The sequence below is a fragment of the Leptonotus elevatus genome, chromosome 11 (assembly GCF_054856555.1).
Source record: "Leptonotus elevatus isolate MCC_2025b chromosome 11, RoL_Lele_1.0, whole genome shotgun sequence".
NCBI classification, from domain to species: Eukaryota; Metazoa; Chordata; class Actinopteri; order Syngnathiformes; family Syngnathidae; genus Leptonotus; species Leptonotus elevatus.
In genome coordinates this window covers 16,341,364-16,365,079 of record NC_141249.1, presented here as the reverse complement: position 1 = coordinate 16,365,079, position 23,716 = coordinate 16,341,364, and the positions used below count along the sequence as shown (strand labels likewise).

Sequence of the window (23,716 nt, the reverse complement as noted above, 5' to 3'; positions counted from 1 at the left end):
AAGCATCATACACCCAGGGTCATCTTTCCCCTTTTGGAATGTGGCGTATCCATTCATTGCAGGGGGCTGAGAGATAAGCACCGAGCGGTCTCTATGGAGACTGCACGCTTGGCGGATGAGTGATATTACATGAGTGGAAAGTGAAAGGCGGGCGGGAGCTTCATGGTTTGCAAGATGGAGAGAGGGGAGCAGATAGCGTTACAATGGTAGGGAGGAGAGGGAGGGGCTACACTCACCTAGCTGATGATCAAGGGGGGGCTTCTTCAGTGCTGACTTTTTGGAACACATGGGCGACTGACTACGTGATACATTTGGCTTCGTGATCAAAAAGCCATTCTGAGAGGCATCTTCTAAGAGAGCAATGGAGAAACAGTACCCAGCTATTGCAGGCAGAGAAAAAGGTGAGTTCAGCAATTACCAATTCATATTGTTATCGATGAGTTACATTTCAATCATAGCTACATATTTATTGAGCCAATTTAGAAATAACAATTGTCTGGGGAAAAAAGAAAAGAAACTTAAAACACCTCCACTGTATGTATAGACACATAAAATGGTATGTTTCTATTTGTTCCACTATTTCTACTTAGGACCAGGACCAGGGCGATACGGGCTGCCGCCTACGATTGGCTTTATTGGCCATGACGTCACTAAACAAACAAGCCCCGCATACTCCTTCCACGGCAGGATGAGCGACAATAGTAAGCCCCACTTGTATCCCAATTTATATTACAAATCTTGTAGTGTCGAATGAAACTCAATTCAAATAATCTAATAATGTGGGAAAAAAACTAAACCATAAATAATCAAAAATATTTTATGGTTGGAATTTGTTTAATGTGGTATATTGTAGTCTGGACTGTTGCACAATTGAACCACTAGAGGGAGAAAGCATTTTGTTGCACCTACACGCATCAATGAAGGCTAAAAATTATGATTTTTTTTTTCCATGTACAGTGTTGTGTGTGTGCTTGTTTTTATGTGCAGTGTATTGTGCTGACTGCAGCCCGGGACCTCGGTATCACATTGATGCAAAGATGACTCGCTTAGGGAGAGACGGCACACCTGCATACTCCATGTTGGGCAGAACTAAAGTACAAAGTATGTTATGAGCGTAAACTTGACTTATTTTTTTTCCTTTTTTAAAAAGTTCCTTTTGATCTCACGTTTTATTTTAAAATTACACAATTGTTTTCGTTAAGATTGACGTTTTTATGTTGTTTGTGTCTTCCACATCAACGTTATAACTTGTATTTATATTTGCCCACCAGGTGGCACTGTATTCAAAGCATGCAGCAACATTTCACACCTTTTACTGTTTTCTGCAAGGGTGGCTTAAAAGTCATGTTACACTTTTTCTTTTTCTTTTTTAAATTAGCTTTGACTTTGCATATGTTTCTTTGCATATCTTTCCCTTTCCCTGTGACAAAACAATTGTAAAAGGTTAAAGACTTGGTGTCATTTATTACAACTCAACACATGCCCATGTGTTGTCTTTCCCGCTAGAGGAGCTCTTCCACACGCCAGGACCGGGCACCTACAGCCCAGAAAAAGCCCCGCCCAGCAACCTCCAGCGTCGCCCCCCGTCCTACACCATGGGCTGCCGCACGCAGTACCGCACCATGGACTCCGTGCCTGCTCCCAACAAGTATACGCTCCCTCCACTAATTGGCTCTCACATCCCAAACAAGACGGCCAGCGCCAGCTACTCAATGTCAGCTTGTTTCAGCCAAGGTGGGCCGTCCGTGGATCTTGCTAAGACGCCGGGGCCTTGCAGATACAACAGCACACACCCCAGCGTTTATCTCCCCAGGCTGCCTGCTTTTTCTATGTTGGGGCGACACGGTGTACCCAGAGATGGCCCAGAGATGCCCGGTCCTGGATCTTATAATCCAGAAAGAGTGACAGTGCACAAAACTCGGGCTCCGGCCTTCTCCATGGGGATTAGGCACTCTGAGTTTGTCACCCCGCTGGTTGTCGCTCTTTCCGATTAGCCATAACGTAGCCATAATGTAGCCACACTGTGCATTTGTTCACCAGATGGCCTGATTTGTCCTCATTCAAAGCATGCATGCATAAAAAAAATATATATATATAAATAAATATGTATATATATATATGTTTAGCTTTTCCATTTTGGGCTAATGTAAGGAAAAGAGGTAAGAATATAAGTTTTACATTAGAAAAAGAAGAAGAAATATTTTGACATATTTTGCTTCATGCTGTGAATGGGGAAACTAACCAATAGTCCAAATAAAACAATTAATGTAAAAGATCAGTGTTTTTGTTTAATAATTTTTAACGGGGTAATTTTATCCCAAAGAGCAAAAAAATTATTTTTGTGTAGCATAGCCATTCCATGCTAATATGATGACAATTGTAAAGCTAACTGTGATGATAATTCACTGCCATTGACAGCTATAGACGTCAAAAATTCATTTGAACTCTTTCTATTAGTTTAACATTTTTTTCCACTTTTGTTAACAGGAGTGTGAAAACCTCAATTTTTTAAATTGTACATTTAGAACAGATATAAAATTTGTGATTAATCGTGAGTTAACTAGTGAAGTCATGCGATTAATTACAATTTTATAAAAAAATCACCTAACGCGATTACAAAAAAAAGATTATTAAAAATTAGGGGCGTCAGGCGATTACAATTTTTAATTGTAATTAATGACTTCACTAGTTAACTCACGATTAATCACAAATTTTATATCTGTTCTAAATGTACAATTTAAAAAATTGAGTTTTTCACACTCCTGTTAACAAAAGTGGAAAAAAATGTTAAACTAATAGAAAGAGTTCAAATGAATTTTTGACGTCTATAGCTATAGCTAATAATCTTTTTTTTGTAATCGCGTTAGGTGATTTTTTATAAAATTGTAATTAATGACATGACTTCAATAATTAACTCACGATTAATCACAAATTTTATATCTGTTCTAAATGTACAATAAATTTGTTTAGGTTTTTTTAGGTTTTCATACTCTTAATAAAAGTGGAAAACTAATAGAAATAGTTAAAACGGATTTTTGACGTCTATAGCCGTCAATGGCAGTGAATGAGTTAAAAACATTTTGAAAATGAAAATTGAAATTATATTTCTTAAACAGCCAAAACGACTTGGCGAAAAATGGCAAAAAATGGCCTGGGATGTCATTGATAATTTTTTTAAAATGTTTTTATTTTTAAAATTTCTCAGCGTGAGCATTGTTCAGCCTTGTGCTTGTACTCCACACTCTTCAAGTTGTTTATACCGTGGTGAGTGACGTTAATAGGCCTCTAATGAGCTTTGCTGTATTCACAGCTGGATTTGTGCATGCAAAGTATCACAGTGAGGAGGTGACTTATTAAACTCTTCTCGTTTAGTCATGTTTATTAACACCCTTTTTTTATTATATTATAAGTGGATTTTCTTTGTTATGTTCTCATTCATAAGGCAAAAAGCAAGTGTCATCGCTCAACAGTCAACATCTATTGATTCCATCTGGTTTATTAGTAACTTCTTCCACAGTGAGACAAACAAACTTGTGATTGGCTGTTTTAGGGAGGGTGGGGAAGCTGTTTTTTTGTTTTTTGTTTTTTTTGCATGTGCATGATTTGTTCTAATGTGACCTGCTAATATTAGCTTGGTCTTTCTTTAAGCTGATTTTGGATCAAAGTTAACTGGATGTGACTCCCCTCCCTCGTTTTCCACAGAACTTCACATGAAAAGGTAAGATTTGAATGCAATGATGTCATTTCGATTTTATTCAGAGTTGAATTGAGAGAGGATGATGGTCCTATTTGACACTATTATAGAAAAGGTCATTTGACTTCATCGTGATATAACAGTGTACATGAAAATTGTTTGTGCGACATATGCAATGCAAATGAGTGGATATTGGTTTATTTTGCATGCTTGTATCATTCAAATTTATATTTCATCAGATGTTGTTTTTTTTTTTTACACTTCTCGCTAGCTACAAGTTTAACTGTGTGATTCCTGAACATACAAATCTAAATCTAGTCAAGACTCGCAGCTCTGGGATCCACTGGAACACTTAATAATATAAATTTAAGTTGGATTACATTTTCCTGCGTTCTGTACTCCAGCGTGTTCTATTAATGCTTCATTTACACGCACTGTAACAAATTGACTGTAGAATTTACAAGAAATAACTGGCAAAATAGTTGCCAGACAATACGAAAAAATAAGTAAAAATAGCCTACCTACCCAAAATCCAACAATCTAATTTAATGTCGTATTTTACCGCTGATTATACAGCAAATTACTGTACTTTGCTTTTACCCATAATGCACTTTGTTTTACTTATAATGCATTGCTGTATACAGTTAAATACTGTAAAATTAAAAAAAACAAGAAAATGAATGCTGTAATTTTTTACAGTAGATTTTACAGAAATTTGTTACAGTGTAAATGCAAATAAGCAAAATAAGACAAATTAAGGGTGCGGATCGATTAAAACAATTGAAATGATGAGAGGCCTTGTAACTAATCTTTGTCTGATAGAAAATAAAAATATTTGATACTATAAAATCAGATGGGAGTGAGTGAGTGAGTGAGTGAGTGAGTGAGTGAGTGAGTGAGTGAGTGAGTGAGTGAAAGGATTAGTGTGTGAAAGTAAGTGAGTGCGTGCGAATGTGTTTTTTGTTACATTATGAAGCCCATATTTCCGGTTTAACTACCATTGTAGGGACCGACCTGTCCTTGTGGGGACATTTTGGTGGGCCCCACAAGTTCAGACCTCTTTTTGAGGGTTAAGACTTGGTTTTAGAGTTTAGGTTTGAATTGGATTTTGTTTAGGGTTAAGGTTAGGGTTAAGCAACCAGTTAGGGTAAGGGGCTAGGAAATGCATTATGTCAATGAGATGTCCCCACTAAGATACAAAGATAAATGTGTGTGTGCGCGTGCGTGTGGCAAAGGGACAGATGTGATTAGCTAATGCTGTCAAAGAGCATGGGCAGGGCAGGGCGAAAAGAGCCAATGACATCATCCGCAGTAAGAGAGGGAGGGAGGGAGGGAGGGAGGGAGCGAGCGAGGGCGAGCACCCGATGCAATTCAAGCGAGCCGGCCCAAGGCAGTGTATGAGTTAGGAGGACTGCTGCTCACACACACACAGGAGGTGCAAGGAGCGGCATGACAACGGCGCAGCCTGTGCGCGGAACGAGATCACTCCCATCTACTTGGATATAAGAAGTCTCCGCCTGGAAGATTCTTTGTATCACCCCCCTCCCTCCCTCCCCTATCCCCCCTCTCCCTCCCCATCCCCAACACTGAGCTTCTTCAGGTGGATCCTCCGGGCATGCTCCTGAAGCCAAAGTATGACCGCTTTCGCAACGAGTCTGTGACGTCCTCCTCCGATGACCTGATGCAGAGCTTAGCCATGAGCGGCAAAGTCGTGGCCACTCCGGTGGTCCCCACCTCGGCCCCCGGCCTCCCCCTGCCTCCCCTGGACTCCGCCGCCAGGTCCTCCGGGGCTGCGGCTCTGGCCGACTCGCCCTGCCTGGATGGGGAGCAGGACGGCGCCACCACCTTCTGCATGCTCATCCCCAAGATGCCGCAGTGGAAGTTCTCCAACTCCTTGCTCAGCCGAAGCCCGTCCAACTCCAGCTCCAGTTCCAGCTCCAGTAAGGACTCAAGCAAAGCCGGCCACCAAGGGTCCCCTTCCTCCTCCTCCTCCTCATCTTCATCGCACAGGCACAGCGTGGCGTCCATGGCCAGCGGCCCCGTGGCCAGTTTGGCAGCCGTGCTCAACTCCTGTGACCCGGTGTGTGTCACCCCGTGCTCTCTGCAGGCCATTCGCGGGCAGAGAGTGGCGGCGCAGTCTGGACACGGGTTCGGGGAGGTCACGGCGAGCCCCGGGGGGTCTGGCGGAGGAGGATCCAGATCGGGAATGAGTCGCAGGACGAGGGTGGAGGGCATGTGGCACAGCGGGGACGATTTCAACCAGAAGGGCAGCTTCATCCACAAACCTTCTCAAGGATGGTTGCACCCGGATAAGAAGATCGCAGGACCGGGAGCCTCTTACATCGTCAGGGTGAGTTCAGATTCACTTTGAATTCACTTCTGTTTGAAAATTCATCCATCCATCTATTTTCTATAGCTTTTGTGAAGAGGGCAGCAGGTGGCTCAGAGACTTTAACGTCGTTGCTGTCATCATATAGGACTATTACACTCTAAAAACAGTAAAAAATAACCCAACATTGGTCCAAAATACAATATCAATTACTCATTACTCATTTAACCCCCCCAAAAAATAAAATAAGTCAACCTTTAACCCAAAATAAGCATGTTTTCTAGGTTATTCATTTGACCCCAATTTTGGAGTTAAATAAATAATCAAAAAAGTGCACTCTAATAACTCAATATGGGTCAAAAAAAGGCTGACCCATTTTTTTGGCTTATTGATTTAGCCCAAAAATTGGGTTAAAAAAAACAGTCTAACTCTAACCCATGTTTTTAACATGTTTTGTGGGTTATTCATTTGATCCAAATTGTTGGGTTAAATAAATAACCCTAAACGTTTAGAGTGCACTCTAAAAACAGTTCGGTCAAAAATAACCCAACATGGATCAAAAGGGGCCAACTCAACTTTTTGGATTATTCATTTAGGCCAAAAATTTGGGTAAAAATTTACAGCCAAAACCCACAACCCAAAAAATCCAGTTGTTTTGTGGGCTATTTATTTGACCCAAATCTTTTGGGTTAAATCAATCCTAAAACCCAAGATGTTTATAGTGCACACTAAAAACAGTTGGGTCCAAAATAACCCAAAATCGGCCCAAGTTTTTAGATTATTCATTTAGCCCAACTAATTTGGGCTGAAATGAATAATCACATAATAATGATTCGTCACTATATAAATGAAGTTGACTTGACTGGGAGGAAGACGGGGGACACCCTGGACTGCTTGCCAGACCACTCACAGTCACATATAGGCAGTTTAGAGCAGGGACATCCAAACTTTTTCTACTACAGGCCACATGCAGAAAAATGGAAGAGGGGTCACCGCTTTAACACGAAAAAAGATCAAAGAAAATAGGCCAAAACAAAAAGTTATTAGTATTAGCGTGAAATCGTACATCTTACACCCAGAACAGTCAGGGAAACAAAACGAGACACCAAAATAAAACAAGAGTTTCATAGTTCACATGGTCACAGAAGCAAGACTAGAAAACAAGATGATGTTGTAGTTGATCCTCAAGAAATAAGAAAGACAGAAAAAAACACAACATGTCTGCCATCTTATTATGCAGAGCATGTGGCTGAGCTCGGGAACACATCTTTCACTCAGATTGATGACTTGGCGTCCGAGCACCTTCCCAGCGTGGTGTTTAGCGTGGTTGCCATGCATCACATTATCAACAAAATGCTCGACACCCTCTACAAACGCTCACTTTGATCGCCTCACTTGGACCTTGTGGGAGTGGTGCTCGGGATTTGTTGACATTCATGTGTGGAAAACAGGATCTTTAAAAGGGCAATCAGACAGGGTACTATATCTAGTGGAAGAGCCTTTTCTACCTGTCACTATACCTCGTTAGCATAGCTCGATGAACAAATTTACAAGATTTTTTGGACCAATGAAGCGAGAAATGAGATAACTTCCTGAGGTACATCTCATGATCTCTCTCAAAAACCCAGGACAAGTGTGTGAAAGGGGCTACGGCTACGCTAAGCTGCTATACAGCCTGACGTCTCCATTGTCCCATCAACCCCTCACCTCTGCACACGCCCCCCACCCTGTCGCCCCCCCCCCCCCCCCCTCACGTCTCCCCATGAGACCAGGCGGGGACTCCTGACTCTAATGGCATTACCCAGGCACCATTCATTCCTATATTCAATTACATTTAATCACAGTCACTGGCGTCATGTGACGTCCAGGACGGAGGTCGGAACGCCGAGGGAGGGGGGGGGGGGGGGGTTGGTTGGGGGGGCGTCCTTCTGCAATCAGTATGATGGCGCTTCACTCGATTTGATGGACACACTTTTAGGTGCAAAGCACATGTAGATCCATGCATTATGGGCGCTCTCTGCATATATTAGTGTCAACGCGACATTGGATTTCTGCTGTGCTCGGCCATTTATGAAGAGCGTACGCTCTCCACCCAAACACAGTCACACCCATACGCACTCGTCCACCGGGGGGAAAGACGCAGGCGTTATTCGAAAGTGATGCCCTCACGTGATTACTGCGCTCTTCGCAGTGCACAGAAGCGAGCGAGCGAGCTCTCAATGTAACGTATTATTGTAAGTTTTCTATAAATAATACAGTGGTATCAGTCAGACCCTTTTACCACCTGTTTTTTTCCCCTTCGTACGTGGTGTTTATTTGAGGTGGGGCATTCATATTAGTGTAGGTACTTGTAGTCTACAAAGGAGAGATAAGGCTACACAGAAACGGAAACATTTAAATGCTATCAGAGTAAAGTATTTTTTAATGAAAAAATAAAAAAAAGCCACCTAAAAATGTGAAAAGTCAAATTTTTTAGAGTTAAAAAGAGTCTGATGTAACAAAATACAATCCTTTTTTTTCCCATTATGATATGTTTTAAACTGTTATTTAAACTGGTTGAGAATACTTTGTGTTAAGATGACATCAGTGCTTTCTGTCCATTGTCGCCATATCGTGGATTACCATTGCTGGTATATGCTGTCCTCCCAGTGCTATATTTACTTCCTACATTTGTGTATTTGTGTTGTTAAAATCGTAACACTTATTGTTTCTTATGGTAATGCCACCACGCTAAATCATTTGTATTCTCAATTAATTTTTTCCTTTAGTTATTTAATATTTATTGCTCTCTGGGTACTTGTTTATTATTGAGTCTTAAAGTTAGTAGCTTGAAATTTTGAATGGGAGATGGGGGTGGGATCAAATACATTTTCTTCTTCCCACTCCCTTTCAGGCAGAATTGGACTTTATGTTTATGTTTTTGTTTTTTCCTTTTCTCTCTCTTTTTTGTTGTTTTTCTTCTCCTCGTGGAACCTGACACCAACGGTGTGCTTTGTTAATATTACTGTAAATCTTGTCATCTTGAAATTATTCTTCAAGAAATAAGGTTACTAGAATACTAGCATTTTCTTAAATAACCAAATGTATTTTTGAGTCTTAAAAAAAGTATTCTTTGACATAAATGTCTTTTTTTTTTTCGAGCTAGGAGTCTAAGAAGAAAAGTCATTATATTTATTTTTAATGGAATAAACTAGCTTTATTTTTTCCAGGATGAAAAGTTGTATTGTTCACAAAAAAGTAAGGTTTTTTTTCAAGAATCTTATTTAGACAAAAATTCACCAATATTTAATTTTTTTTATATTTATATAATTATATTACTTATAAATTATAATAATTATAATTATAAATATTTAGATTTAATTATATTATATAATAATAATTTAATTTTTTTTTTTTACAAAGTGTTATGTTAAAAAAATAAAATAAAGTTGTAGTTCATCAATATGAAAAGATTAAAGTAATATTATCATTTAAAGAAAAAAAAGTTTTTTCACCTGTCTTATTTACATTTAATTTAAGAATTAAAAAAATAAGGGTAAAAAATGTAATATATATGTATGAATAAATTGGCATTTTTCCCAAGATACAAATTCCTTGAAAACCACAAAACACATTTTGCTAATTCATTCCTGTTCGATTACCACTTTTTGTTTGACTTTATTCTTAAGAAAAGAAAAAGTAAATTAAACCTTTTGATTCAAACATTTTTTTAAATAAAATATGTGTTTCTGTACGATATGGCCTTAATACTCCTTGGCAGCAGCCAACTTTTCCATTTTCATAAAGGTTAAACAATTGAGCAGATATGTGTTTTATGACTATAGCATAACATTACTGCAGACAATTTCAAACTCAGAAAAATTCTCTTGTGGTTATAAAAGAAACAACCGCACAATAACATTCATAAGAGATGGCAAAAACGAAAGAAGATGACAGTTTATTATTGAATTTCCGAGGAATACTTCTTGGAAAGTCACAGTCCCTGCAGTCAAAGAGATGGGGGGGGGGGGGGGGGGGGCAGATAGGCCGGCTGGAAGGCGGGATGTGTTGTATCAGCAGATGTGTGTGTATACACATGCGTGTGTGTAACAATGGAGGCATTCAATGAAGAAGTGGGGAGGAGAAAAAAAAGAGTCAATTTGCCTGATGGAAGACTTCCCCCATCTTCAAATTTCGTTACGAGGCTCATTAAGCAGTCGGGCTCAAAGGTCTCTCTCGATTTCCCCCATCTTGGATTAACACAATCATGCATATGCATGGTTAGGACGGCTGCAGATATTTTACAGTACAGTAGTTCATGTGATAGATAAACAATTTGTAAAGTTTGTTTGCATTATTGTTGTTAAGCCCTAGTAATATTAATATCTGACTCTAGACTACATGCCCTACACAAATGAAAAAAAAAAAAAGATGAATTCATCAAAAACAACAAAATGGACATGTTTTACCGTAAAATTTAATTCACTATGCTGTTTTTCCTCTTTGAATTGAATTGAATGGTGACATTTCCAAATCCACCAAATGTATTTTTATTGACTTTTCCCCGAAAATCACAATCTTGCTTATTTTTTACACATGGTGTTAAATTGTGAATGATATTAGATGATGAAATAATGTCAGATTTCGTGGAAAAGCCCTCTAACGCTTACGCTTGGCGATACGGCCTAAAATCAAAATCTATGATATTTTTTTCCCCCACAAACCATTTTAATAATTTTTTCTCTACCCCTTGGTTATGGGAAAAAAACACATGAATCTTCGACATTCTTTTTTTCTTCTTCCACCTTTGGGATTTGATTTCTCTCTGATGATTACACAACTTGCATCAACTGCAGATTTTTTTTTCTTTACAGATGTTGGAAAATGTCCCTCAACAACAAAAAAAAAAAAGAACACCAGAAAACTTTATTTATTTATTTATTTTTTTACTTATAACAAAAATCATCCTAACAAATTAACACAATATCATCATTAAATAAATGCACTACATTATTGGTAGGAAACTAATCATTTTTGGAGCAATCCAGTGGTTTGGAATCTCTGCTTTCTAGCATCTTTATGCACATTAATAGGTTAAATCCTGACGCACGCTGACACAAATCGACTCCCAGCAGAGACACGAGATGCTACAGTTTGTCCGTGCCTGGCAGCTTTTAGTGCTTCTAATCCAGTCAAGGTGCCATTAGCACCTCAGCCTGCCGTCCATTAGGATGCTACTCATGTGGATGAGGCACTATTCGTGGATCTCAGACCATGCAAGGTTGGAAATAGACTCTGGGATGACAGCATTGCATTATGCAATGTTTTTCTTTTGAATCTAGAAGAAACCCCAACCTACCCTTATTGTGTAACTGTGTTTGTGAATGGCCTAATTGTATTCACACATGATGACTGTTTTTGTTCTTTGGTTTGTGTGTGCAGTACATGGGCTGCATTGAAGTGCTGAAGTCAATGCGATCCCTGGATTTCAATACACGCACTCAGGTGACGAGGTAAGATGCTCACAAACTCAATCACTATATGTCATGACACCCCCACGATGTGTCTGGATGGACAATTAGAGAACAAGGGGTTTGGTGTGGATTTCAGGATTTTGTGTTCAGATGTTAAAAATTTTTGACGGCTCTACTAGACACTAACCCGCTACCACAAGACGTTTTTTCGGAGCTGTTTCTTTTAAGAATAAACGGAATGTTTCAAACGCATTTTACTGTCCGAAGTCAGGTCACAGGATACACAATGGCACAAGAAGCTGTTGTGTTTTTGGGCCCGACACACACGTGATGTTATTGTTGTATACAGCAGGCCTCTTAGGAGAAGCACTCCCGCCCCCCTTTCCACCTCCTTCACTTTCTCCCACCCTCATCTCTCTTTCTCTCCCTCTCTCAATCGATTGACAGTAATATGAGCCTGCTAGGCTAAAGTGAGGGTGGGGGAGGGGGGTGTGGGGGATAGCAGTGATGGAGTGATAAAGGGGGTTGGGATCTATTATTGATGATGTTCACTAATTACTGTGGAAAGCTGCAGCGGTCCCCCGTTGAACCCGCTGGATAATGTTGGAGGGTGGAAGTTATCCAAGGGAGGGGATAAGATGGACCAAACAACAAAACATAACAATATGTGGAAACAAAAGTTAACATTAACAACCCTTACCACTTTACCTTAACCCTAACAGCTAACCTTAGAACCAGAAGAGGTGGCAAATCCAGGTCCAGAAAGTAAAAACCCTGCCACAGTTTGGCTTTAGCCCCTTGTGCTCGCTTGCGAGCTCCCGAGCACCTGGGGAGCTAGCTAGCGAGCTCGCTAGCTAGCACAAGGGGCTAAAGCCAAACTGTGGCAGGGTTTTTACTTTCTGGACCTGGATTTGCCACTTCTAAGCACTAACCATCAATTCCAAACCCAACTACTAACCTTAATCCCTAATTTTCAAACCCAACCCTAACCAATACCACACGTCTAAAAATGTCCAGCCTACAAGAACTCTGATTCAAACTTGAGAATCATACAATCAATGCGGCCGATTTTGCGCAGCACAAATTGTGACGTCAATGTCAAGAATGTAGTTGATTATACAGGACGTCGCCATCTGACATTGGCGTCTTTGTCGGTGGTGTTAAACAGCAACACTCGGCATCTTATGGGCCTGAGTGTGCACCAAAACAACAACAACAATGGCTGCCCTCACCAGCATGAATCATTCAGCGTTGTTGTGTAAGGAAAGAAAGAAGAGGCCTGAGACCTTTACTAAAGACAAAGCTTGGGACTGCTGCTTCTTTTTAAATATTTACGAGCCACTCGATAGGGGCCGCCGGGTTCTTGACTGCTGTCCCTGGCGTCCCATGACAGTGAGGCAATGAGCGCCTGTTTCCCTCCCACCACCTGACACAGACTCAAACGTCCATTTGCTCGTCATTCCTGGGAGGCTCTCTGTGACAGTCTTCCTTGGAAATGTGGAAAATGTCACAGCTAATTCACACTTGATATTTTCATCATTTGGCTGTTTAACAGGTTGTAAAAAAATAAAATAAATAAAACGGACATAAAAAAGCATTGTTCAGTTAGTGCGTGATGAAATCAGATCTTTTCATCGCTATGTGGGGCTTTAGTTGTTATTATAATGTCATTAGGTACACTTGCAAAATCCAAACAGTTATTTTGCAATGTATATATGTATCCAGCCATCCATCCATAATTTAAATAGAACCACAATATAAAATATATTCATAAATTTGTACCATAAAAAAACCCATTTAACTTGGTAAAAGTATATTAGTCCAATCTATTTGTAGAAAAAAAAATATTTTTAAATTTCTTGTCACATAAATTATTAAAATATATTACAAAAAATAATAGAATAAGAACAATTCAAATTTGAATTGAATTGAAAAGTATTGAAAGTATTTTAAAATCTATTGTTTGTAATTTTTGATAAACATTTAAAAATGTGACTTTAAAATATATTTTAACAAATCAATCTGATCTTTTACATTTTTAATAGAAAATATTTTAAATTGTTTAAAAATGTCTTTCATTTTTAATGCAATTATTTTTTCTTTAAAGTATTTAAAAAAAATGCAATTGCAATGTTTTAATAAACCAAATTCAAGTCGATTAAATGTTAAAATTATATACAATTTATATTATTATTAGTTTCATAATAATATATTTATTAAGATTAATTACCTTATATTATTATATATTTATATTTTTGGGAAAATTATAAATAAAAACAAATTGTAAAATATTTTTTACAAATAAATCTAATTTTTGACTTTTTAAAAATAAATATTGACATCAATTTAGTTTCTCCAAAATCTACTTCTGTTCCACGAAACTTAAAATGTTTAACAAATACATCAAGACTTTGCTTTACAATTTTTAAAAGGTAAACATTTTGGAGGTATCATTTGACGGTGCAAAATTGTCCCTAATTAAATGACCAGCAGGCATCAATCTCCATCAGATCTGACATTGATTGATTGGTGGATCTCATCAGTCGGATAACTTGAACTCTGACCTTTCTTCATTCCACTAATTAGGGAGGCCATCAACAGGCTATGTGACGCCGTGCCAGGTGGAAAAAGTGCATGGAGAAAGAAGGTCAGTCGTGAATTTCTCCTCCTCCATCCATCCTAATGACCATATTTTGCATATTGTATATAAGAGTCACGTTGGTGACACATGACATCTCTTAGCTGGAGTTCAGCTCATTGTCATTATTTAGGCTGTGAACAAAGCTCTCCAATCCATCATGGGAAAGAGCAACCTGCGTTTTGCCGGCATGAGCATCGCTGTCAATATTTCCATTGACGGTCTGGGACTGCTCATTCCTACCACGCGACAGGTACATCATGTTGCATCTTTGTTCATCTGTCTGATAGTGACGTATAGTGACGGAACTCAAAATGTAAAAATAATAAGAAAAAAAAAATGTGAACCCTTTTTTTTTTCTTCTTTTCTTTTTTTTTTTATAAAGAGCTCAGTATTGTTCATTCGGAAATGTCATCATCATTGCTCTTTATTATTATTATTTTTTTTATTATTATTATTTTGAACCCTTTTTTTCTGATTATCTTCCAGATGTTAGCACACCACCCCATGCAGTCCATCTCGTTCGCATCTGGTGGAGACACAGTGAGTCAAGTAATTGGTGGCAATTTTCTCCAATCCATCTTTCCCTTCAAGCCTTTCTATATTATCTTTACAGGACACGCCCGACTATGTTGCATACGTGGCAAAAGACCCAGTGAATCAGAGAGGTAGCGTGTCCACAAGAAGCTCACATTTGTGACTTTTAAACTCACAGCGGGCCGATGGGCTTGTGTCGTCCCTCTCTGTCAGCGTGTCACATTCTGGAGTGCTCGGACGGTTTGGCCCAGGGCGTCATCAGTACCATCGGCCAAGCCTTCGAACTGCAGTTCAAACAGTATCTGCACAGTCCGCCCAAGACGCTGACCTCTTTGGACAGGTAACCGCCACCATTTAAAGCTCAGATGTTCTAGTAGGTTTTTCCACACCATTTTTTGCTTTCTAGCAAAACTTTTCATAATTTCCTCCGCATATACAGACATATTGTAAGAAGAAAATAGGAGATTGTTGTCACATATACAGTACTTGCTATAAATAGACTCTTTGCTTCTTGGCAGCTTCCTTGACCAGTTTTCTTCTCTTCTCATCTTTTCCTCAATCTTAGTGGGCCCAGTTTTGGTTAATGTCACTGTTTTGCCATATTTCTCTGCTTGATGATGACTATCTTCACTGTGTTCCATGGTATATTTAATGCCTTGGAATTTATTTTGTACCCTTCTGACACCTTTGAACATTGAGATCTCTCGAATCTCTTTGCCGACCATTTCTTTTACTGTAAAATGCGAGCTGAACTTTATTTGGGGTAATTTAGGAGCATTTTAAATGGTGCCAGGTGTGTGCTGGCAACTATTTAGCATGAGTTTGAATGAATTCATTCTAAACACAGCTTCTTTCAAACCAAAATGGCAGACTTCCTGTTTGGGAAACTGCTTTTGACAATGGAACATATGAGAAAAAAACATAAAAAAACTGCTAATGTAAGGACGACTTATTCCCATTCCCATTGTAACACACACAAGTTTGTTTTACTATCTTTGTGGGGCCATCTCATTGACATAATGCATTTCCTAGTCCCTTCCCTTAACCCCAACCGTCAAAAATGTTTGCCTACCCCTATTCCTTACCCTAACCTTGACCATAACCCGATTCAAACCTAAACTCTAAAACCAAGTCTTGACCCTCAAAAAGAGATCTAAACTTGTGGGGCCCAGCAAAATGACCCCACATGTACGGGTGGGCCCCAAAACTCAGTAAAATCCCGAAATGTTGGCCCCACTATGTACAAAAACAAGACCACACACACACACACACACACACACACACACACTAGTCCTTATAAATGTTCGGCAGACCTAAATAGAATCACATTCGGATGTGGAGAGGACGCGTGATCGGTTTAATCCAATTGAACGCCTACATCGTCGTCATTATTGGCACTATTGATAGAACCTTATTAAGCAGGAGGATGGACCAACCACTTTATGCCTTAAGGGCCACATTTGACTTTGAAAACAGAGAAGGCAATAGAGTTAAAATGTCATTTTTAATTTAATAAAAACAAAAACAAAAACTGTTGCGATTTAATCTGAAGCGATTTATAGCCCAAAAAATACAGTACTTGCGATACAGTATTTAGATGAGCACTCCAATTATTTAATGAGATAAGTAGTAATGTAATAATAATACTACTACTAATAATAATAATAATATGGATAATTTATTGTATAATGCATTTACTTATAATTAATTAACCAATTATTTAACAAAATAGATATATGCCTAGTACAAAGTCGTTTATTTTACTTTTAATATTAGGATGTAGAATTTAAAAAAACTTTTTTTTTTATTAGATTATAAAAATAACAAAACAAAGAAATATTGAAACATTTCGATTAACCCAAAATTTAATTAATGCAACAATGTAAATGATTGTCGGGCCACATTAAAGACTGGAGGTATGTATGCGCACTGCGGACCAAACTTTGCCACCGCCGTAAAAAAACAAAAAGCTAAATAAATATCAAATGGCAACTCGACTTAAGGCTGGACCGAGTGATATTAAAATAGAGCGTATCCAATCGGTTGTGTTCTGCCCGTGGATGTTAATTAACGCGCCATTTGTTTCCTCAGGTCCATCAGGACGGAGGAGCCGGTGTGGGGGGAGGATGACGACTTCTCCGAACACGACTACTACAACAGCATCCCGGGCAAGGAGCCTCCTGTCGGCGGGGTGGTGGACTCCAGGTTGCGGCCCAGTAATTCTCAGCTCGCTCACATCCTCACACAGCCACAAAGCAGGGCAGCACAACAGGTGATTGATAGTGGGCATTGGGAATGCATGGGGACAGGTGGACTGGAGCTTTGACTCAAAATAGTTGTTTGGATCATGAGTGAGTAAATTGTTAGGTAAGAGGACTTTCAAAATATGAGCCATTATTTTTGAAAGACGTTGTAACATAACATTTTATGTTTATAAAGATGCATTTTTAGTAGGGGTGTCAGGCGATTTAAATTTAAAAATGTTAATCGTAATTAATCGCATGACTTCAATAGTTAACTCATGATTAATCACAAATTTTATATCTGTCCTAAAAATTTTTTTTTCTCAATTTCATACTCTTGTTGCTGTACTTGTTGCATCTTTTAGTCATGGATACAGTAATTTCATAATAATGAAACTGTAAAAAATTAGTGTGGCATTGATTTGTGTTGAGGTCATTTTCACTGCCACTAGGTGGCATAATTGCATTTGTAAGACATTGGTGACAGCTCGGTGCATTTTTCTTTCCATGAAGTGGCTTGTGAAATTCTGCACATTTTTTAAATTGTAAAATACAACTTGACCCCAGTCTCCACTCGTTTATGCATTATTATTAAATTTATGACTACTATTTCTCCAGTACAAGCTTTCCAAGTAAGGGGCGGTCATTAATCGCACATTAAAAAAAAAATAATAATGGCATTAAAGGATCTTTAAATTAACACACTAATTTTGACACCCCTAATTATTAGCAAACACAGAAATAACAATTTCCCAAAGCAGAACTGATCATCTTAAATGACATACCAACGTACCGTGGCGCAGTGGTTGGGATTCACTGAACTCAAGTAACCAAAACACAAGATCAAAATAAAAAAAAACTCTCAAAGTGATACTATTCAGTTGAAGGCCGCTGAGTTTCAAAAACAAACACACTCCCTCCACTTCACTCACAGCCTGTGATGTTGCCGCACCTTAATTGCCCAAAGACAAATATGACTCACTTGATCCGCTGACCCCGGGCGAGAGGGAGAAGATGCTAACGTGCTGTGGCTTGGGTTTCAAATAGAGTGCCTCCAAACTACATTATGCGCGGTGGCGGTGATGAGAGAGATGTTCATGCATTATTAAGGATGGATGGCTTGTTTTTGAAAAGTTTGACTGTGAGCGCGCGTTTGCGTGTAGATGGGCTCACCAGCGAAAAGGGAGCAAGCAGCTCATCATGCAAGTCAGCTCTGCTACGAACTTCATTGGGAAGCGGATGCAAGCAGCGGCTCAGGTGAGACACTCGGTGGCCACATGAGGAACATGGACACCTGAAAATAATAATTTATTACATTTGTTATAAAAACAAAAACAAACATCCATTCTATACATTTTATTCTATTTATTTATTTTTTAATTAATTCATTTATTTATTTTTAACAAATTTGTAAAAAAAAATCATGACTGTTCAGATTCAGCAATATATAATCTAGCTACAACAGCTTGCGTAAGTATTAGCCCCCCTTGAACGTTTTGACCTTTTGACCAATTTTAGGCTTCAATATATAATTTTTGTAAAGAATCCACACCAAGTGGTACAAAATCGAATATTTTAAACTCTTTTTTTAAAGCAAATAATTTAATTTAAAAAAAAGTGCAATTTTTTCACCCCCTTTTCTCTCAGTGCAGCCAATTTACTCCAGAGGTTCCTGATGATATGATTAATCCAATGATGATGAATGATACAACATCGATCACACACTACCGCTAAAAAATAGCCCCATTTTTTAAAAGAAAATCATAGTTTCACCCAATGAGGAAAACATTAAATTAACCTGAAATGAAGTGTTGACGTTAATGTGGTAAAAGCAGTGCTGTTCTTGAACCCAAACTTTTGAATGACAGTGTGTTTATACTTTTAATACATACAGTACTGCACACATGTATATTACATTTATAGTGTTTACACAGTAAATTCTGTAGAGTTAATTTGACTCTATTTAGAGTCGGACTAAATAGACTCAGTTTTAGAGTAATATTTACACTTGGAAGAGAGTATAATAAAGAATTGAAAAAAATAAAAAATAAAAGTAACTCAAAGGTTGAGGAACGAACTCACGACCTTCAGCTTGGGAGACAGCCGATCGACTCCCTAAGCCGCGCAGCTCCTGCTGCTTGTTAGTATATATCGCTCGTGTCAGCTGAAATCTTCCTAACTCAAAGAGTTTGCTTATCTCCAAACAGTAGGAGGGGCATATCTCAGGTGGTAATGTGGCGGTCTCCCAAACTGAAATTCGTGAGTTCGTTCTCCAACCCTTGAGTGACTTTTATTTGTTTTTTCAATTATTTATTTTACTCTCTTCCAAGTGTAAATATTAGCCTACTAAAACTGAGTATATTTGGTCCAACTCTTAATAGAGTCAAACTAACTCTACAAAATTGACTGTGTATTTTTTAAAACTCCTTAGCGTATATAAGTTTTACCACCTAATATATATATATTTTTTTAATGTTAGATGGTTACCTGTGCGCTGATGGCCAGCCACCTGGTAATAAAGACTATGAGGAGCATCAGTATGTGAACACGCAGAGTTTGGAAAACTTGGATTCTCTGGCTCAGGGACCCGATGGACAGAGAGGGGCCAGGGGGCCCGACAGTCCCAAGAAGGACCTCTTTGACATGAGTGAGTCCCGACATTTCACATGACTTGCGTGCAGTCAATGATTATCTAATGTGAAGCCAACGGCAATTCTAATTACTACTTAAGATTTGCTAAAAACTCACCTGTCCACATTTTTTGTGCAAGGAAGTATGTTTAACTCATTCACTTACATAAATTCATTAAAAAATATATATTATTAAAAATTAGAGGCAAGAGGCGAATTTTTTAAATTGTAATTAATCACATGACTTCACGATTAGTCACAAATTCTATATGTTCTAAATGTACAATAAAAAAAATCTAGGTTTTCATACTCTTGTTAACAAAAGTGGGAAAAAAATGTTAAACAAAAAACTTCAAATTAATTTTAGACGTTTATAGCCGTCAACGGCAGTGAATTAATAAAAAAATTATTAAAAAATGTTAAAAAAATTTGGGCCGTCAGGCGATTCAAGTTTTTAATTGTAATTAATTGCATGACTTCACTAGTTAACTCGCGATTAATCACGAATTTAATGTACAAAACTAAATATACAATAAAAAAATTCTAGGTTTTCAACAAAAGCGGATTTTTTTTTTAAACTAATAGAAATAGTTCAAATTAATTTTTGACGTTTGGAGCCGTCAATGGCAGTGAATGAGTTAATGACTCGATTGAATGATTACGATTTTTGTAGAAATATGGCAAGTATATTTATTTCCAGATTTAATCTGTAAACCGTTTAAAAATGTTTTTAATTATATTTAAAAAAAAATTATTTTAGTTGGACACGCCCGAGTTATTTCTCACTCATGGTCCCCTGCAGGGCCTTTCGAGGACGCCCTAAAACTGCACGAGGCTGGTGGCACTACCGCGGCCGACGGCGTGCAGCTACTGGAGGACCAGTGGCCCAGCCCTCCGCGGCGTCGGGCCCCGGTGGCCCCCAATGAGGAGCAGCTTCGGCGGGAGGCCTGGTACCACAGCCGCATGAGCCGGCGGGATGCCGAGAAGCTGCTGGTCCGAGACGGAGACTTCCTTGTGCGGGAAAGCACCACCAACCAGGGCCAATACGTGCTGACGGGCATGCACTGCGGCCTGCCAAAACATCTGCTACTCGTGGACCCTGAGGGAGTGGTGAGTCTAGGGCGGCAAGAGTTCACCTGCGTTTATTATTCAAATCGAATATAATAGCACTCTTAAGTAAAATGTTTGCTTTCTCTACCCACCTCGGCATGTGACACAATTTTTGGGTGCTTTCCTTACATAAAGGTCCGGACCAAAGACATGTTATTTGAGAGCATCAGCCACCTTATCGCCTACCACCTGAAGAACGAGCTGCCTATTGTGGCGGCCGAGAGCGAGCTCCACCTCAAGCAGGTGGTCAGGAGGAAACAATGAGCCATCTTGCCCACCTCCCCGCATTGGCACGGTAAGAATGGGACAAAAAGAGATCAGGATTAGCAAAGGGAGGTGGTCATTTGGGAGTGTATATCTGGAAAGGATTTTATTCGTTTCATATGAAATTTGCTGGTTTCACTTCTTATATAGGCCTCAATATAAGGTACACCAATCATCAGCATGAACATTTTTCATGTCTAACTAATATTAACGTCATATTTTTGTATTTAACTAACATGAACCACATTCAACTATCATTAACTTAACACTTTTGTATTTTACGAGCATTAACTTGATTTTTTTGTTTGTTTGACACACTTATTGTAGATGTCATATTTTTCTCCACAACATTAGCATATTTTATCAACATTTTTGTATTTAACTAAAATTTACTTTTTGTATTACATTATTGAGATTAACTTAATGTCTTATAGTAACATAATTCCTTATTTTTGCCTGACGTTAAGATAATATATGGGTTTTTTTTCATTTAACAAACAATAACTTAATATTGTTGTTAAGCATTATAATACCTTAATGTTTTTGTGTTCAAATGGCACAAAATATTTAGTTATTTACTGGACTTTTTTTTTTAAATCAGCATTAATTTCATATTGTTTTAATATATTTATATTTTTTATTTATTTAACAAACATTAGAATTTTTATAATTTGACAAACATTACCAAAATATTTTGTAAGTTGGTTGGTTTGTTTGTACAGTAATTTTCATTTAACTCATATTTCTATTTAACCAACAATCTAAAAACTTCAAATACACTATATATGTTGCATCCAGTGAGCATGAGTGATCACACAATGTCCAAGATTTAAATCAGCATTCAACTAATCCTATATTTCTGTTTCTTTTTTTTATTCCAGTATAAACCAAATAGGAGAGGACGTGGGTGTTTATCCCAAGTGGACACTTATGTGACAAATGACACAAAAGGAAAGTGAGACGTTTTTGCCTTTTTGGCTATTCATATCATCAAACTGTCCCCCGTTCTTGTCTAAAAGTCCCCTCAGCATGCAGCTAAACAAAGGAACTCCAGGACTTCCATTTCTGTTGTACAGTCACTGCCCCTGCTCTGCAATGACTTACCTCACCAGTTTTTTTTTAAATATAATTTTTATTTAATTTTTTTCGGGGTTTTTTGCACTCACACAAACAAGGTCTCCCAGGTGGGGAAGCGAACCCACGCCAACCTGCAAGTGGCAGTTCCACTCCGCCACCTGGAGCCCCACTTACCTCACCAGTTAGCTGCACACGTGGATGCAAACGAGCATCACATGAGATTCCGTCACGTGACCCTCATGGAGAAACAAAACTAAAAAGACTGCTTACCAAAAAGCACCAAACCTGCTATTGATGGGACTGTCACGATATACAGTCGAGCTCAATGAGTCGTGTTTTGTCACATGGCATACACTCACTGACCACTTTATTAGGTATAGTCCAAGAAAAAATAATAAAAATGTTAAATTTTACATTTAATAATGTGTTTATTATTGTGGTTGCACTGGCGTAGAACTACACTTGTTTCTAACATTCAATTGTTTAGTGGTTAAATAAGGTCATATCAAAAGTACTTAAAAAATAGGAGTTCATTTGATATCATTAATGCAAATATAGCGACCCCAGTGAGGATAAGCAGTATAGAAGGATAATATATTGAAAGGAAAAAAGGGGGAAATCAATGCACAATATTGAATACATGTCTTTAAGATTTTATTTCTATGTTCGAATATTTGGACAGTTCTTTTCATTCAAGGGAATTTATCAAGGAAAAAAAATAGTAATTATATCATATTATTAAATAATCTACAAAAGGTGTTGTGATTTCAATATTATAATAATTGTTGTAAATAAGGAAGTACTAGGGAAAAATACATATTAGATCATGTAAATATAGTAAGAATATATTTAATATAAAAACATGTATTTAATATTTTAAATTTTTTATGTAAAAGCATGATATTTAAATATTTTCACCATTCTTGTTAAAGTAATCAAATCCAGATGCAGCTCAGTTGTACGCCACAATAATAAACATAAAACGAGCATCTGTTGAACTGTATCACTCAAAACTGAGCTTTACTACGTCGACAGGATCTTCTTATGTGTACCTAATGAATTGACCAGTGAGCGCCTCAATAACCCCCCCCTCCTCGCATTCCCACAGCCTGTCCAATTTCAGTGCCTTAATAACCACGCAGGGACAGGCATTTAGTGTACAGAATGTGTGTGCGTGTCCCTGTTGCAAACGGTTTGTTCTCTCCCGCAATGCCAATGAATGATTGTACAAACATCAGAATGATTCTGCTTGTGTACTTGTAAACATGAATGTAAGCTGCTCCTTTTAGGGTCAATATATAATATGAATAACAATAATAATAATGTCTTAATGATGTTTTACAGTACATTATGTTTGTGCTCTCAAGATGCTAAATCCCTTTAGGGTCAAAGTCATACAAACGTGGATTACAATATGTTTTCTTTGTCCCAGGAAAACATGTTTTTGTCGTATATATCTCTGAATGGCAGTTTTGTGTTGCCGCTATTGAGGTATTAATATGACTTTCCGCTGCTCTTGGCTGCAGTTTCAATGAATGCACCGCCTTTAACAGCCTTATCAACTCTCGTTTTCCTTTCTTTCTCAGGAATTTCTTGTCTATGCTTCACTTACAACATCCTTCACAATAAAAGTCATGGAAAACAATGGCACTCTAATTGTGTTAAGCGGGTCACACACACACGTGACCTTTGTATTTTTTTGGCTTGTGGATGCCTTGTAGCGTCATAACGCCTCTCACAG

At 38.2% G+C, this 23,716-nt stretch overlaps 2 protein-coding genes across 2 annotated transcripts; both read left to right on the top strand.

Annotated features, from left to right (window-relative positions):
• The first annotated feature begins 256 nt into the window (after positions 1-256).
• cimap1d (CIMAP1 family member D) lies at positions 257-2,011 on the top strand. The gene is made up of 4 exons (XM_086089078.1): positions 257-401; positions 591-701; positions 988-1,101; positions 1,507-2,011. The coding sequence occupies exons 1-4, from the start codon at positions 362-364 to the stop codon at positions 1,992-1,994; spliced, it is 753 nt and encodes a 250-aa protein (XP_085945204.1). The 5' UTR covers positions 257-361; the 3' UTR covers positions 1,995-2,011.
• Positions 2,012-3,727: 1,716 nt separating this feature from the next.
• shc2 (SHC (Src homology 2 domain containing) transforming protein 2) lies at positions 3,728-23,620 on the top strand. Its single transcript, XM_086089476.1, has 13 exons — positions 3,728-6,044; positions 11,445-11,515; positions 14,063-14,123; positions 14,248-14,367; positions 14,604-14,657; positions 14,731-14,782; positions 14,865-14,991; positions 16,743-16,923; positions 18,058-18,151; positions 19,374-19,541; positions 20,327-20,634; positions 20,770-20,929; positions 21,780-23,620. Exons 1-12 carry the CDS (start codon positions 5,310-5,312, stop codon positions 20,896-20,898), a joined length of 2,100 nt encoding a protein of 699 aa, XP_085945602.1. The 5' UTR covers positions 3,728-5,309; the 3' UTR covers positions 20,899-20,929; positions 21,780-23,620.
• The last annotated feature ends 96 nt before the right edge of the window (positions 23,621-23,716 follow it).